The sequence below is a fragment of the Podarcis vaucheri genome (assembly GCF_965113315.1).
Source record: "Podarcis vaucheri genome assembly, chromosome: 18".
In the NCBI taxonomy this organism is placed as follows: domain Eukaryota; kingdom Metazoa; phylum Chordata; class Lepidosauria; order Squamata; family Lacertidae; genus Podarcis; species Podarcis vaucheri.
The window spans coordinates 9,735,184-9,750,234 of record NC_138756.1 but is presented as its reverse complement, the minus strand read 5'-3'; the positions used below and the strand labels follow the sequence as shown (position 1 = coordinate 9,750,234).

At 46.0% G+C, this 15,051-nt stretch overlaps 1 protein-coding gene across 2 annotated transcripts in view; it reads right to left on the bottom strand.

Moving 5' to 3' along the window:
• Window positions 1-11,579, bottom strand: part of STK11 (serine/threonine kinase 11) — a 46,066-nt gene extending 34,487 nt beyond the window's left edge. For both annotated transcript variants that reach the window (XM_082206526.1, XM_082206527.1), the window contains exon 1: window positions 9,701-11,579. In XM_082206526.1, the coding sequence (XP_082062652.1) occupies window positions 9,701-9,984 (284 nt within the window). In that variant the 5' untranslated portion in view covers window positions 9,985-11,579. The remainder of the gene's footprint in view (window positions 1-9,700) is intronic.
• Between the last annotated feature and the right edge of the window lie 3,472 nt (window positions 11,580-15,051).

Genomic DNA, 15,051 nt, shown 5'->3' with positions numbered 1-15,051 from the left:
TCACCTGGAGTACTGTGTCCAGTTCTGGGCACCACAGTTCAAGAAGGACACTGACAAACTGGAACGTGTCCAGAGGAGGGCAACCAAAATGGTCAAAGGCCTGGAAACGATGCCTTATGAGGAACGGCTAAGGGAGCTGGGCATGTTTAGCCTGGAGAAGAGGAGGTTAAGGGGTGATATGATAGCCATGTTCAAATATATAAAAGGATGTCACATAGAGGAGGGAGAAAGGTTGTTTTCTGCTGCTCCAGAGAAGCGGACACGGAGCAATGGATCCAAACGACAAGAAAGAAGATTCCACCTAAACATTAGGAAGAACTTCCTGACAGTAAGAGCTGTTCGGCAGTGGATTTTGCTGGCAAGGAGTGTGGTGGAGTCTCCTCCTTTGGAGGTCTTTAAGCAGAGGCTTGACAACCATATGTCAGGAGTGCTCTGATGGTCTTTCCTGCTTGGCAGGGGGTTGGACTCGATGGCCCTTGTGGTCTCTTCCAACCCTAGGATTCTATGATTTTATCCAAAAATCAGATCCCTGCTGAAACATCTGTAGAACCCCAGGTGCGTTAAGGCTGAGCCAAGGCTTCTACCTCCCAGACCCTTCCCTTAGGACTTCCTCTCTGGGCCCAGCGTCAAAGCTCCGGCCAGCATTGCCCTAGCAACGAATTTTTTAAAAGGACAAGAAGTCCGCCGCGCACGGCCGACAGGTTCACGCAAGGATCTCCCCCTCTGTTTACCGTCACCATGACAAGGCAGGATGTCGGAATCTGGCCAGTAGCCAAAGGCAGCCAGATGGCCAAATCAGCAAGCGAAAAGCAGCAGCAGTAGGGGAGAGAGGAGGGGAAAAGAGAAAATAAACCACCCCTGGCGCCATCGAGAAGCTTCTCCCAGAGAGCCAGAGAGGTGCTGGTTTTAACCTTCAAAGACCTATACAGCCTAGGACCCTCGTACCTACGGGACCGCCTCTCCTGGTATGTCCCACAGAGGAACTTCAAACAAAAACATCTTGAAGGTCCCAGGCCACAGAGAGGTTAGGCTGGCCTCAACCAGAGCCAGGGCTTTTTTGGCTGTAGCTCCGATCTGGTGGAACGCTCTGTCACAAGAGACCAGGGCCCTGCGGGACTTGACATCTTTCCGCAGGTCCTGCAAGACGGAGCTGTTCCACCAGGCCTTTGGCCAGGGCACAGCCTGACTCCCTCCTTTGGCAATCCTCAAAGAACTCTAGTCCATGGTTGCCATTAATTTGATTGGAATTAATTTCATAATGAAACGATTTTAGAATGTTCTATCGTTTTATTGTTGTTAGCCGCTCTGAGCCCGGCTTCAGCTGGGGAGGGTGGGATATAAATAAAATTTATTATTTATTATTATTATTATACCCGGTTCTCCTTGCACTGCCTGCAACTTTAGTTCTGCTGTTTTTAAGGATGTGTCTGCAAATCTCCCTGGGACGATATACGTGGAAGGTGATGTCACAAATTAATAAATAACAAGCGGCAGAGTCTTAAACGGAGGCAGTGACTTCACGGGCAAAAGCCCGGAGGTAACTGTCAGGGTAGCTGCCTGCCAGGCTTAGTCATGTAAGCCCTGGCAAGGGAGCAGGCAGAATCACAAAATCACAGCGTTGCAGAGTTGGAAGGGACCCTAAGGGTCATCTAGTCAAACCCCTGCAATGCAGGGATCTTTTGCCCAATGTGGGGCTCGAACCCACAACCCTGAAATTACAGAGTCTCATGCTGCACTGACTGAGCAAGGCAAAAAAAGAGAAGAGTTACGGAGGAGGGTACTTGAAAAGCAGACAGCTCAGAAATAACACAACACACGCAAACAAAATGGGGACTTTAACTTTGCAGGCGTTTCCACTCTCTGTTGTGAAACTTAACACACGCAACTTATACAGGGTGAGTCTTTTAAAAGAGGCCCCCTGGACCATGTGTACTCTGTATCCATGGGGCCTCTTTTAAAGGACTCACCCTGTTATTTCTAGGCCTTATAGCTTTGCCAAAGCTAGCTGTGGGCTCTAGAATTATCCAGAAGAGGATAAATGACCCTGGACATTTATGTCCAGTTAAAGGTGACTATGGGGCTGCAGTGCTCATCTCGCTTTCAGGCCAAGGGAGCCGGCATTTGTCCGCAGACAGCTTTCCGGGTCGTGTGGCCAGCAGGACTAAAGCGCTTCTGGCGAACCAGAGCAGCGCACAGAAATGCCGTTTACCTTCCTGCCGCAGCAGTACCTATTTATCTACTTGTACTGGTGTGCTTTCGAACTGCTAGGTTGGCAGGAGCTGGGACAGAGCAACGGGAGCTCACCAGTGTTGCAAGGATTCGAACCGCCAACTTTCCAATCGGCAAGCCCAAGAGGCTTAGTGGCTTAGGCCACAGCACCACTCGCATCCCTAGAAGGGGATAATGGAAACTTTCATTGTCAACAGCAAGGGTGAAGCTCTTCTGTATTTAAGCTGGCATATCCAGAACGCGGGGAGGGGGTGCAGGATCCACAAAAGGAGAACTATGCACAGTAATCTGACATCAGAAATGGCACATTATCCAGAAACCAGAACACGAACATTTCAGTCCACCAGGTCACTCTGTTCCTGATCTTATCTGAAGGCATCCGCCTGAGAACAAGATAACTTTGGCATAAGGGTGCTGAATCAAAACCTCTATTTCCTCCCTTTTGTGTCAGAAAAAAGACAATGGCTTTCTACCTTGCTATGAAGGTTAATTTACTTAGCAATACTGCTCAGGATCCATTATTACCTATGACTGCTGTTGCAAAGGGCCGTTTTGCCTCTATTTATGCTCTAACTGAACTGCCACAAAGTGTACCTTTTGCATTCCATTGCCAGCTAACTCCAACCTTTACACTAGTGTTAGAAACACAGGTATATAAGCTATTCTCTGCATGCTCCTTGAATAGAGATGAAGTTTGCTTCAATCTTCTTCTACTAGCCTAATGTCTATCACTTAAAATTATGGTTGCCTTTTTATGTAGACAAGCGATCACCAGTAAATCATCAGTGAATGTCTCGAGCCTAACTACTCTGACCGTGGTGACTTTCCCACACTTTCACTGGTTGCATTTTTGTTCTAAAAATATGAAGAGTACATAGCAGAAAGGGGTGTAAATAATGGGGTCAGCTCTGTCAAGCAACGAACATTTAATACAAAACTTTATGCAGAATGCTTTGGTTTAAGAACGGACTTCCGGAACGGATTAACTTCGTAAACCAAGGTACCACTATACATACCACCGTATACTAGGGTTGCCGTATTTCAGAAAGTGAAAATCTGTACACAATCTGTTTTGCCCAAATTTGTCCGGCTTTTTCTTTTGCAAAATCTCAAAAGAAATTGAAGCGCTGACCGGGAGATTAGACGTATGGCAACCCTATCCCTGCATGTCTCAGTGCAGGATAAAATCAGAATATGAAACTACATGTAAAGCATGTGTGAACACCTGCAATTCATCCTTAATGCTTTTGGCCTCTGTTTCATGCAAAGGAGAGAGATTCCTGGAACTAAACTTGCCTGGGAGGGAGATACAGTGGTACCTTGGGTTAAGTACTTAATTCGTTCTGGAGGTCTGTTCTTAACCTGAAACTGTTCTTAACCTGAAGCGCCACTTTAGCTAATGGGGCCTCCTGCTGCCACTGTGCCGCCGGAGCACGATTTCTGTTCTCATCCTGAAGCAAAGTTCTTAACCCGAGGTAATATTTCTGGGTTAGCAGAGTCTGTAACCTGAAGCGCATGTAACCTGAAGCGCATGTAACCCGAGGTACCACTGTACATCCCCAGGATGCAAGGAAGTGGCAGCCGGTCTCTCCTTCCTTCTGATTAAACTGCATTTGCACAGAGGGACATTCTGAGTAAGTAGCACTTGCAAAGAGAGGCAAGAGAGAAGAGGAACAGAGAGGGGCAGCGATGGAGGACCACAGCATGCTTGGAGTTCGATTCCCATCAGGACTAGGGCCCTGCGGGACCTGACATCTTTCTGCAGGGCCTGCAAGACAGAGTTGTTCCGCCAGGCCTTTGGTCAGGGCGCAGCCTGACTCCCTCCTCTGGCAACCTGCACAGAATTTTGCTTAATTGGTTGCCATCAATTTGATTTAATTAATTTTTATAATGAAATATTTTTAGATTGTGTGACTATTTTACTGTTTGATTATTTGATTGTTGTTAGCCGCCCTGAGCCCGGCTTCGGCTGGGGAGGGCGGGATATAAATAAAATTTATTATTATTATTATTATTATTATCAGCGCAGAGGGGCTGATGTGATGAGAGCTTCGGCCGAAACATCAGGAAGGCACCGGGTTGGCACAGAACCGCCTTCTCAGCCTCCTGCACAGATGGAACCTCAAAGGGCGATGCGGATAAGCTGTTTTTTGGGGGGTAGTTTCGATTCTTCCCCCCCCCTCAGATCTCGTTTTTCCAGAAGCGGAAATAAAACCTGGTTCTGAAGGCCTGTCCGAAGAAGTAATAATAGAGCGAAGCTGATTCACTGGCGGCAGCGCTCACAGCCCCCCCCCCCCCCGTGAGCCAGGCGCAAAAATACGGACAAGGGAGGCGAACGTCTCCATCCAGGCGTTTATCCAAGATTGCCTAAAGAGGCAGAAAAAACCCCACGGGGCCGACGCTCAGCAGACGCCGGAACAAGCTGGGCGGATGCTGGCTTTTAAAGAGGAAACCAGCTTGTTTTGGGGGGGGGCAGGGGTTGGCACTGTGGCAGTATTTTCAGATACCCATACCTGGGTGGTTGGTTTTTTGGGGGGGGTGGGCTATTGATAAGGTGGACCCTCACATTTATTTATTTATTTTTAAAATAATATTTATTAAAGTTTTACAAAAAATAAAAAGTTTCAAAGTTTAAACATAGAATATAAAAACCAAAAATTACCCTAGTCAAAAAAAAAAAGAAGAAGAACTACAAATATACAAAAACAAAACACATGAAAAATACAGAATAAAAAAAAGTCAAAAAGAAGAAAAACAAGAGGAAAGAAAAAAGTCCATATTTTCATATCTTAAACTTCATTTACTAGTTTCCTGACCTCCTCACACCTCCCTTTTTGTATTCCAATTCAGATATTTAGTTCAGCAAGCTCTTACCCTCTGTCATTTGTCCTTACTCAACATCTTAACCTATTATAAATATATTTTCCACCATTATCAATCCATATTTACATACTCTTATTAATCTTTTTTGCCAATACCACATTGGTGGACCCTCACATTTAAAAGGCCTGGGAGAACTGTGGGGGCACATGGAGGAAGGAAAATGAAGGCAGGCAGGTGAAGATGCACCAGCCTGGAGGGGGGGGATACTAGCTGGATTAGACTCCCCTAGTAATATTTGACTGCAGAACTGACACAGAAATGCATGGAACTGTCTTATCTTATACTGACTCAGACCAGTTGCTCCGTCTAGTTCAGTGCTGTCTACACCAGGGTTTTCTAAACTTGCGTCTCTACCCGCTTTTGTACTACAACTCCCATCATCCCTAGCTAGCAGGGCCAGTGGTCGTGGGTGATGGGAATTGTAGTCCAAAAGGTCATTAAAAAGTTCACGGTTTACCAACCCCCTCCGTTAATTCCTATTATAACCCTGTAAGGTAAGTTAAGAGGCTGTGAGTGGCTCCAAGGTTACACCGCGAGGTTCCTGACGGAGTGGGGATTTGAACCCTGATCTCCCAGGTCCTGGGTCCAACAATCTAACTACTACACCCCAATGGCTTCCTAGAGTCATTCTGCTATGGGGCAGCTCTATAAATTAAGTAGGCAAATAAAAACAGTGGTACCTCCGGTTACCGACGGGATCCGTTCCGGAGCTCTGGTCGGATCCCGAGGTTTCTGCAACCGGAGGTGCCTGTTCTGCGCATGTGCGTGCCGCGTGTTTCTGTGCATGCTCGAGCGGTGAAACCTGGAAAAATACTTCCGGGTTTGTTGCTTTCACAACCCAAAGTTTACATTACCCGAGGGTAACGTAAGCCGAGGTTCTACTGTATGGGAAAAGAAAAAATGTAACTTTCAGAAGTATCTGAAATATTTTCCTTGAAGCTTGCATTTCTTTTAGTCTGGATCTTTTTTTATGTACCGGTAATCTTTTAACATGTTTGTGATGTTTTTCTTTAAAATACAAAGTGTTATTGAAATGAATAATAAAAAATGTACCGGTGATCTTTTAACATGTTTGTGATGTTTTTCTTTAAAATACAAAGTGTTATTGAAATGAACAATAAAAAATAGATTCCACAGCAAAAAAGAAAAGGAAGATGCCTAGACATTCCACTGTGGCGACCGTAACCCAGGTTTAAGGTGCCATTTGGCAATTAGATTACACACCCGAGTTTCTAACATTGCTAGCGACGTCTGAAGGGCCACAGGCGCCTGAGGAAACATGGGTTGCCTCTACTGGCTGCGAAGTGCTGGGCCCAGGCAAGCCTCAACAGCATTGCACTGTTTTCCTAGGCTGGCAAGGACGTGGCAGGGCTTGTTCGCCAGCAGGTCCCAGGGCAGGTTTAAAAACCAGTGTGAAACCCAGGCAGAACAGGGCTGAAGGCGCAAGCATAGAGTGCATCCTGGAAAAGGACACCTGAGGTGTCAAAGGCCAGGGTAAAGAGGTGCCCCATCAGTCTTTGCTGAAAGCTGTTCCGTGAAGGTGACAGGTGCAGCTCTGTGGGGAAGGAGTTCCACACCTCAGCCTGCACAACTGAGGTTATCCTGGTTGCATTTCCCGGATTCGGAAGACAGGGGCCTGTCAGGGCTAGTCTAGAGTCCCAGGCAAGCCGATCCCTAAACCCAGAGCTGCAGCAGCTGCTCACTTAGCTCAGATGTAAGTTGTTGGGAGGGACGCGGGGTGGCGCTGTGGGTTAAACCACAGAGCCTAGGACTTGCCGATCGGAAGGTCGGAGGTTCGAATCCCCGCGATGGACGGGGTGAGCTCCCGTTGCTCGGTCCCTGCTCCTGCCAACCTAGCAATTTGAAAGCACACCAGTGCAAGTAGATAAATAGGTACCGCTCCGGCGGGAAGGTAAACGGCGTTTCTGTGCGCTGCTCTGGTTCGCCAGAAGCAGCTTAGTCATGCTGGCCACATGACCCAGAAGCTGTACGCCGGCTCCCTCGGCCAGTAAAGCGAGATGAGCGCCGCAACCCCAGAATCGGTCACGACTGGACCTAACGGTCAGGGGTCCCTTTACCTTTACCTAAGTTGTTGGGAGCTAAGGACCTGGGCAAAGGAAGGAAACCACAGCCAGCAAAGCAGGGAGGAGGTGCTGCTGGAGTTTACAGCTGCACAGCCAATCTAGAGGGTTCATGCTGCCTGGCCAATTACAGAAGCAGATACTGCAGAAAGGGAAGAGGCACTCTTTGGCCCTCCAGAAGCTGCTGGAATACAACTCCCATCATGTCCAACCACTGACTGGGAGTTGTAGTCCCAGAAACATCAGGAGGGCACCCAAGTTAATCACCCTTGTTCTTGAGGAAACCGGCCCAATGCTACTGGGGAGAAACTACTGCCCAGGAGACCACTTTGAACAACCCACGAGCACGACAATATCCAACCACGCAAGATGCCTCCAGAGGATGCGGTCGCCTTGCGAGCCAATGGGTTTGTCGAGCTCCAATCTATATTCCAGCTCTCATTTCTTTCTGCCATTTCTGGTTATTCCCTGGAAGGCGATTCGCTCAAGTGCACCCCACCACTGAAAGGTGCCGGAAAGTGAAGCTGGGGAGACAATGGCAGGGAGATGCCCTTCCAACATCACAGAGCAAGACTTCTCTGGCCCAGGCAAGGCACAAAAAGAAACCTAGAGAGACTCACAAGGAGAGAGGGTGCAGGACCACCCAGCAAGTACACATCTGAACATGGGAGTTGAGCCAGCCAGTGGCAGACCATAATATTTGCAAATCGCCCCAACCCCCCATACCTGTCCCGTGGGACCCCCATAGTCAATCCTGGAGGTCCCACTTTTACGATAGAAACACCAGCAGATGGCGGTTTTCTCTGCTTCACAAGCACACATTTTTCAGACGTACAAACCATTTCCTCTTCGAAGGCCACATAACCTCAGGGGAAAGGGCAATCCGCTGTAGGTCATAACCAGACGTGAGAGAGGGGGCTGGGCCTTATGTAGGCATGGCCAAACTTGGCCCCTCCAGCTGTTTTGGGACTACAACTCCCATCATCCGTAGCTAACAGGACCAGTGGTCAGGGATGATGGGAACTGTAGTCCTAAAACAGCCGGAGGGCCAAGTTTGGCCACGCCTGGCCTAATGTGTGCACCCATCCCTTCCTGCCTTTCCGCACCGACTCCTCCCACTTCTTTGCAATTACGCAGAGGGCAGCATGCATCCTCCTAGGCCAGAGGTTCCCAGCGCTTGCTGTAATAAGAACATAACAGGCTTCCTGCTAGATCAGGCCAGGGGGGGGGGCATCGAGACTGGCATCCTCTTCTCTCATTGGCCAAGCAGATGGCCCCATGGGAAGCCGATAAGCACGACCTAAGCAAGAGAGCAACTCTCCCCACTTCTGAGTTCCAGCAGTGGAAAATTCCCTCCAATGGGGAAGACAAAACACAGCCACCGGACAAAACCCATCGACAGCATCCTCCAATCTGTCTAATCCTCTTTCAAAGACATTCAAGTTGGCGGCCACCACTATGTCTTGTGGGAATGAATTCTGCAGTAAAGGTAAAAGGACCCATGGAAAGTCCAAGGGGACTCTGGGGTTGCGACGTCCATCTCACTTTTCAGGCTGAGGGAGCTGGCGTTTGTCAACAGACAGCTTTCCAGGTCATGTGGCCAGCAGGACTAAACTGCTTCTGGCGTAATGGAACACCGTGATGGAAACCGGAGCACACAGAAACGGCGTTTACCTTCCCGCCACGGAGGTACCTATTTATCTACTTGCACTGGCATGCTTTCGAACTGCAAGGTTGGCAGGAGCTAGGAAAGAGCAACGGGAGCTCACTCTGTTGCGGTGATTCGAATTGCCGTCCAATCGGCAAGCCCAAGAGGCTCAGCGGTTTACACTACAGTGCCACCTGCGTCCCTGGCATTTCCGTGCACTCTGGTTTCTGTCATGGTGTCCCACTGCACCAGAAGCGGTTTAGTCCTGCTGGTCACATGACCTGGAAAGCTGTCTGTGGACAAACGTCGGCTCCCTCGGCCTGAAAGCGAGATGAGCATTGCAAACCCAGTCGCCTTTGACTGGACTTAACCGTCCAGGGGTCCTTTACTTTATTCTGCAGTAACGTGCTACGACTCTTGAGAGTCCCATGGACTGCAAGAAGATCAAACCTCTCCATTCGGAAGGAAATCAGCCCTGAGTGCTCACTGGAAGGACAGATCCTGAAGCCGAGACTCCAATACTTTGGCCACCTCATGAGAAGAGAAGACTCCCTGGAAAAGACCCTGATGTTGGGAAAGATGGAGGGCACAAGGAGAAGGGGACGACAGAGGATGAGATGGTTGGATAGTGTTCTTGAAGCTACCAGCATGAATTTGACTAAACTGCGGGAGGCAGTGGAAGACAGGAGGGCCTGGCGTGCTCTGGTCCAGGGGGTCACGAAGAGTCGGACACGACTGAACGGCTAAACAACAACAACAACGTGCTACGAAGACACAACTACACTCAATTTTTGTAGGTATGGGCCTACCCTCACCCTCAAACCCTCTCCCACCCCCCAAACAAAACCCCAACACTTACTTTTTAACATTGGCCTCCCCGTTGGGGATCCTCCGTAGCTTCTTCTTCTTCAGGATCTTGACTGCTCTCCTACAGAGGGTTTCGGAGTCCAGCATCTCCTTGACCTTGCCGTAGGATCCTTCCCCAAGCAGGTCTCCCATCAGGTACTTGCCTATGAGCTTCGCCCTTTTCCGGCGGGGCTGGTAGATCACCTCCGTAGAGTCTATGCGGTGGATGAAAGTATCCATGCCCACCGAGATCAGTTCGCTTTCGACAAACATCCCCAGCTGCTGGGAGTCCTCCATCGCGAATCGAAATGGCCCAAGTCTGTTTGCGTTCGACGACGACAAGTTGTGTGTGTGCCAAAGGTTTAAAAATCCACTTTCCTGGTGTATCAGATGTTCCCTTTTTACTCCCAATTTTTTGAGGGTGGGGAAGAAGGATGTTCAGCGGAGGTAAATCGAGAATTCCCAAAAAGATTGTACAAACGTTTTAACTTACAAATGAAAAATAAAAGCCTATGAGAACTTTTCTCTCGAGCCCACGAGAGCCCTGCAGAGATCCAGCACCTCTTTCCAATACTTATAGAGCTTCTCTTAAACAATGTGGATGGGGGAAAGCAACAAAGTTGATTTACAGTCAGCTTTAACTTCTCTTTGAAACAAAAAATCTCGTTTTTGCTGCTCCAAGTCTTTCACATCAGGTAATGTTCTCCTGAGGAAGTCCAAAGTATTTCCCACCCCCTTCCTTGAGGACCTAAGTCATCTTCAAGAATACTTCCTGCGTTTGGAAACAGAAAGCTAGTCTCTCGGAGGGCGTTCCATCGCTAGCAAAGCATGGCAGCTCCTGTTTCGAAACTGTGAGGTGAAGAATCAAGGAGCCCAAACCCACCCCTCGGCTTTGACCACTCTCACCACCCAGGTACGACCTCCGATGAGAGTCCTCTCAGCCGTTCGGCAGCTGGAACCAAGTCTTTTTAAAGGAATTTTCAATACTGATTTCAACTGCTTCTCTTCCGCCCTTGACAAAGGATCGAGGCCTTCCGTGTCTAGTAGATACTACCAGGGGCATCCTTCAACCACTTGGGGTCTACCTGACACATGATGTGTCACCCCACTGCTTCAGGTATTAAGGTAGGCAGGCAGGCAGGCAGCTCAAACCCTATTCAAGTCTCCCAGAACTAAGCACCCACAAAAAAAGAGAGAGAGGAGGGGATAGTGCTTGAGCAAGCTCTCCTGACGCAAGTTTAAGCTTACACAATTCATCCAGCTTAAGCAACTGTCTTGAAAAAAGAGGGGAGGCCTCTAATCATCCCACTCTTAGGGAACCCCTCTAACTTCAAGCTATCCTGCAGCAACACCAGGCTTTTGAAGGCATCACTCAGAACAGATTGATCCCATTAGTGCCAGACTCCTGACCGATCTTGCTGAGAGTAATTAAGTCCCTTTCTGAACAGACACACACACACACACACCGTTCTGTTTATGTGGCCTTCCGATCTAAATAAGGAAATGCAATGTGATGTTCACAAGCCCAGAGAGTCAAGAGAAAGTTATCCTTGGCACATGAGTTGGGAAAAGGGAGGGGGGATAAGGAATTGGGAGATTTTCCCTTGACAGGTAATTGTACCGTTCCCACAAGAGACCAAGCTGCCTGTCAAACAGGTGGGGAGAATATTAACTTTGGGGGGGGGGAGAGAAAGTAGACGCTTTCCTCCCAAATCCCTAATGGGACTCTTCTTTCTTTTGAAGAGCTTCAATAATCCCCAAGTATCTTCCTCTTCACAATATTGGCACCCACAAAATTATGTGGAGCCTCCTCTCTCTACAGGACGAGGGGTGGAAGGGAAATCTGTAGTATGGGAGATACCTAATCTCCCATGCATTCAACCCAGAGGGGGAAAATGTAAGGGACAGGCGCTAAAAGAAAAACAAGTGCCAACTGGGATTGGGAGGCAGCTATAACAATTTCCCCCAAACGGTGGCAATCAATGAGGGCTACTTAAAGGGTAATAGCTCTCTGCAAAGGCAAGTGGGGTGAGGAAGAGAAAATCTGACCCTAACAGAAGGGGCAACAGAAGCGAAAAAATAACACCACCACAAGGGAAGAAGAGGTAAGGGTCTTCCCTTCTCAGAAGAGTTTCTAAATTGGGGGGAAAGGGGAGGGGGAAGAGGGAAGTCGACTAACGGAGGCACCTCTGCTTCATGTAATACTCTTTGACTTAATTCCCCGTCACAATTTCTAACAGGAGGAATCACTAACAAAAAAGAGGCAAGTATCCTTTCAACTCAGGACCACTCCTCCCCAACGAAAAAGGGGGTTCAATTCCTCATGGGATTCAACTTAAAAATTAGGGTGGGGAGAAGGATCTTTCCTCAAGAAGGGTCACTGGCTGTCACCCAAGAGTACCCTACAACTTCTTCCCCAATCTCCCTCTTTTAAGAACGGGGTGGGGGGAAATAAATGTCACCCCCCCCCCAAAAAAAAGAAAGAGTTGCGAATGGGGATTAACTAATGGACTGTCACTAATAAAAACTGGGGAAGAAACTTTCCTCCTTAAGGGGAAGAAGGGCCCTGAATTGACAGAGGAGTCAATTAACAGAACTCATATCAGTCGATTTGCCTTCCCTAAAGGACAGGCAAGCGAACTCCCCCCCCCAAACCCCCAACACCAAGTGTGTGCCTATATATATAGACGCACACACTTTTCTCTACTTAAATAAAAAATATAAATTATATAAAAATAGCTTATTCCACCCCCCCTCCCGTCCACAGACACACAGACCCTCCCCCTTCCCCCCCTGCAAGGAAAGCCCCCCCCCAACTTCCTTCTCTCTCTCACACACACACACACACGGCTTAATATGGGGGGTCTGCTGTTTATGAGGGGGAGCCTCCCCCCCAGGAAAAAAAAACACTAGGCCCAAGCCCTGCGCTCAAGTAGCAGGGGGGTGAGTCAGAGTCCTTCTGGGACCCCTCCCCCCTCGAGCCTGACGGGGGATAGGTGGGGGGGTTGGGGGGGGCTCTGCCGCTCCCCAAGGGGCGGCTATGTGGGGGGCTGGCTGGCTGGCCGGCTGCTCCCCTCCCCTGACTACGTCAAAGCCGCCTCGCCCCTCTCCTTGCCTTCCTGCCGCCGCAGCTAACACGCCGCCGCCATTTTGTTTACCTCCCCCCTCCTCCTCCTCCGAGCATGCGCAGTCCGCGCGCTCTAGTACTGGCTAAAAAAAAAACACCCCGAGGAGGACGCCCCGCCCCACCGCGGCGTCTTCTCGCTGTCATAGGTCACTTCCCCTCGTCGTCCTCGCCCGATTGGCTAAGCGGCCTCCGCCTCGCCTCGCGGGAGGTGGAGGAGACGGTCGGGGTCGCGGGGTTGCCATGGGGACGCGTAAGGGGAGGCCTACGCGCGGCGGCGCCAGCCAATGGGGGTTCGGCCCGCCTGACGCTGCTGGACTACAACTCCCACAATCCCCGGCACGGCGCCTAGTCAGGCCGGGGCTGATGGGGGTTGTAGTTCGAGATGTCTGAGGGGAATAAAAGAAGAAGAAAAGGACACGGCAACTGATAGACTACATGGAATTGGCAGAAATGACTGGCAGAATCCGAGACCTGGGAGAAGAAGAGGACTGGAAAAAGTTTAAGGGCTATTTGCAAAAGCATTGTAAACTTTATGAATGTTAAAACGATGCAAGATACAAAAACAATATGGCATTAGTAAAGTAGTGGAAGGGAATATGAGAATAATTGAATTACAAGAACAAAGATGAAATTTGAATAGTATTATGCCAAGTATAAATATTTAAATTTTTTGATAACAAGAGGTAAAAATGGGAGACATAATTCTTGAAGTATATAATATATTATTATTATTATAAGTATTAATGTTTAATTTTTTTTGATAACAAGAGGTAAAAATGGGAGACATAATTCTTGAAGTATATAATATATTATTATTATTATAAGTATTAATGTTTAATTTTTTTGATAACAAGAGGTAAAAATGGGAGACATAATTCTTGAAGTATATAATATATTATTATTATTATAAGTATTAATGTTTAATTTTTTTGATAACAACAGGTAAAAATGGGAGACATAATTCTTGAAGTATATAATATATTATTATTATTATAAGTATTAATATTTAATTTTTTTTGATAACAAGAGGTAAAAATGGGAGACATAATTCTTGAAGTATATAATATATTATTATTATTATTATAAGTATTAATGTTTAAATTTTTTGATAACAAGAGGTAAAAATGGGAGACATAATTCTTGAAGTATATAATATATTATTATTATTATAAGTATTAATATTTAAATTTTTTGATAACAAGAGGTAAAAATGGGAGACATAATTCTTGAAGTATATAATATATTATTATTATTATAAGTATTAATGTTTAATTTTTTTGATAACAAGAGGTAAAAATGGGAGACATAATTCTTGAAGTATATAATATATTATTATTATTATAAGTATTAATGTTTAATTTTTTTGATAACAAGAGGTAAAATTGGGAGACATAATTCTTGAAGTATATAATATATTATTATTATTATTATAAGTATTAATGTTTAAATTTTTTGATAACAAGAGGTAAAAATGGGAGACATAATTCTTGAAGTATATAATATATTATTATTATTATAAGTATTAATGTTTAATTTTTTTGATAACAAGAGGTAAAAATGGGAGACATAATTCTTGAAGTATATAATATATTATTATTATTATAAGTATTAATGTTTAATTTTTTTGATAACAAGAGGTAAAAATGGGAGACATAATTCTTGAAGTATATAATATATTATTATTATTATAAGTATTAATGTTTAATTTTTTGATAACAAGAGGTAAAAATGGGAGACATAATTCTTGAAGTATATAATATATTATTATTATTATAAGTATTAATGTTTAATTTTTTTGATAACAAGAGGTAAAATTGGGAGACATAATTCTTGAAGTATATAATATATTATTATTATTATTATAAGTATTAATGTTTAATTTTTTTGATAACAAGAGGTAAAAATGGGAGACATAATTCTTGAAGTATATAATCTAAAACGATTTTTAAAAGAAGGTGAAGTGTTGCGGAAGATGATTTTGTAACCAGGGAAACAGAAAAGGGAGACGCGAGGGAGTCACGAAAACGATACCTAAGAAAATGAACTATCTTCTTTTTTTATGTTCTTCTATGCATTTTTTAATCTGTATTTTTGTATGTTTTTCATGTTTCTTGTTTGTTGTCTTTTTCCTTTTGATTCAAATATGTTTTATTGTTTGAATTCATCAAAACCTTTAATAAATATTTTATATAAAAAAAGAAAAGAATAGGAGCCAAGTCCTAGGGGCTGCCCACAAA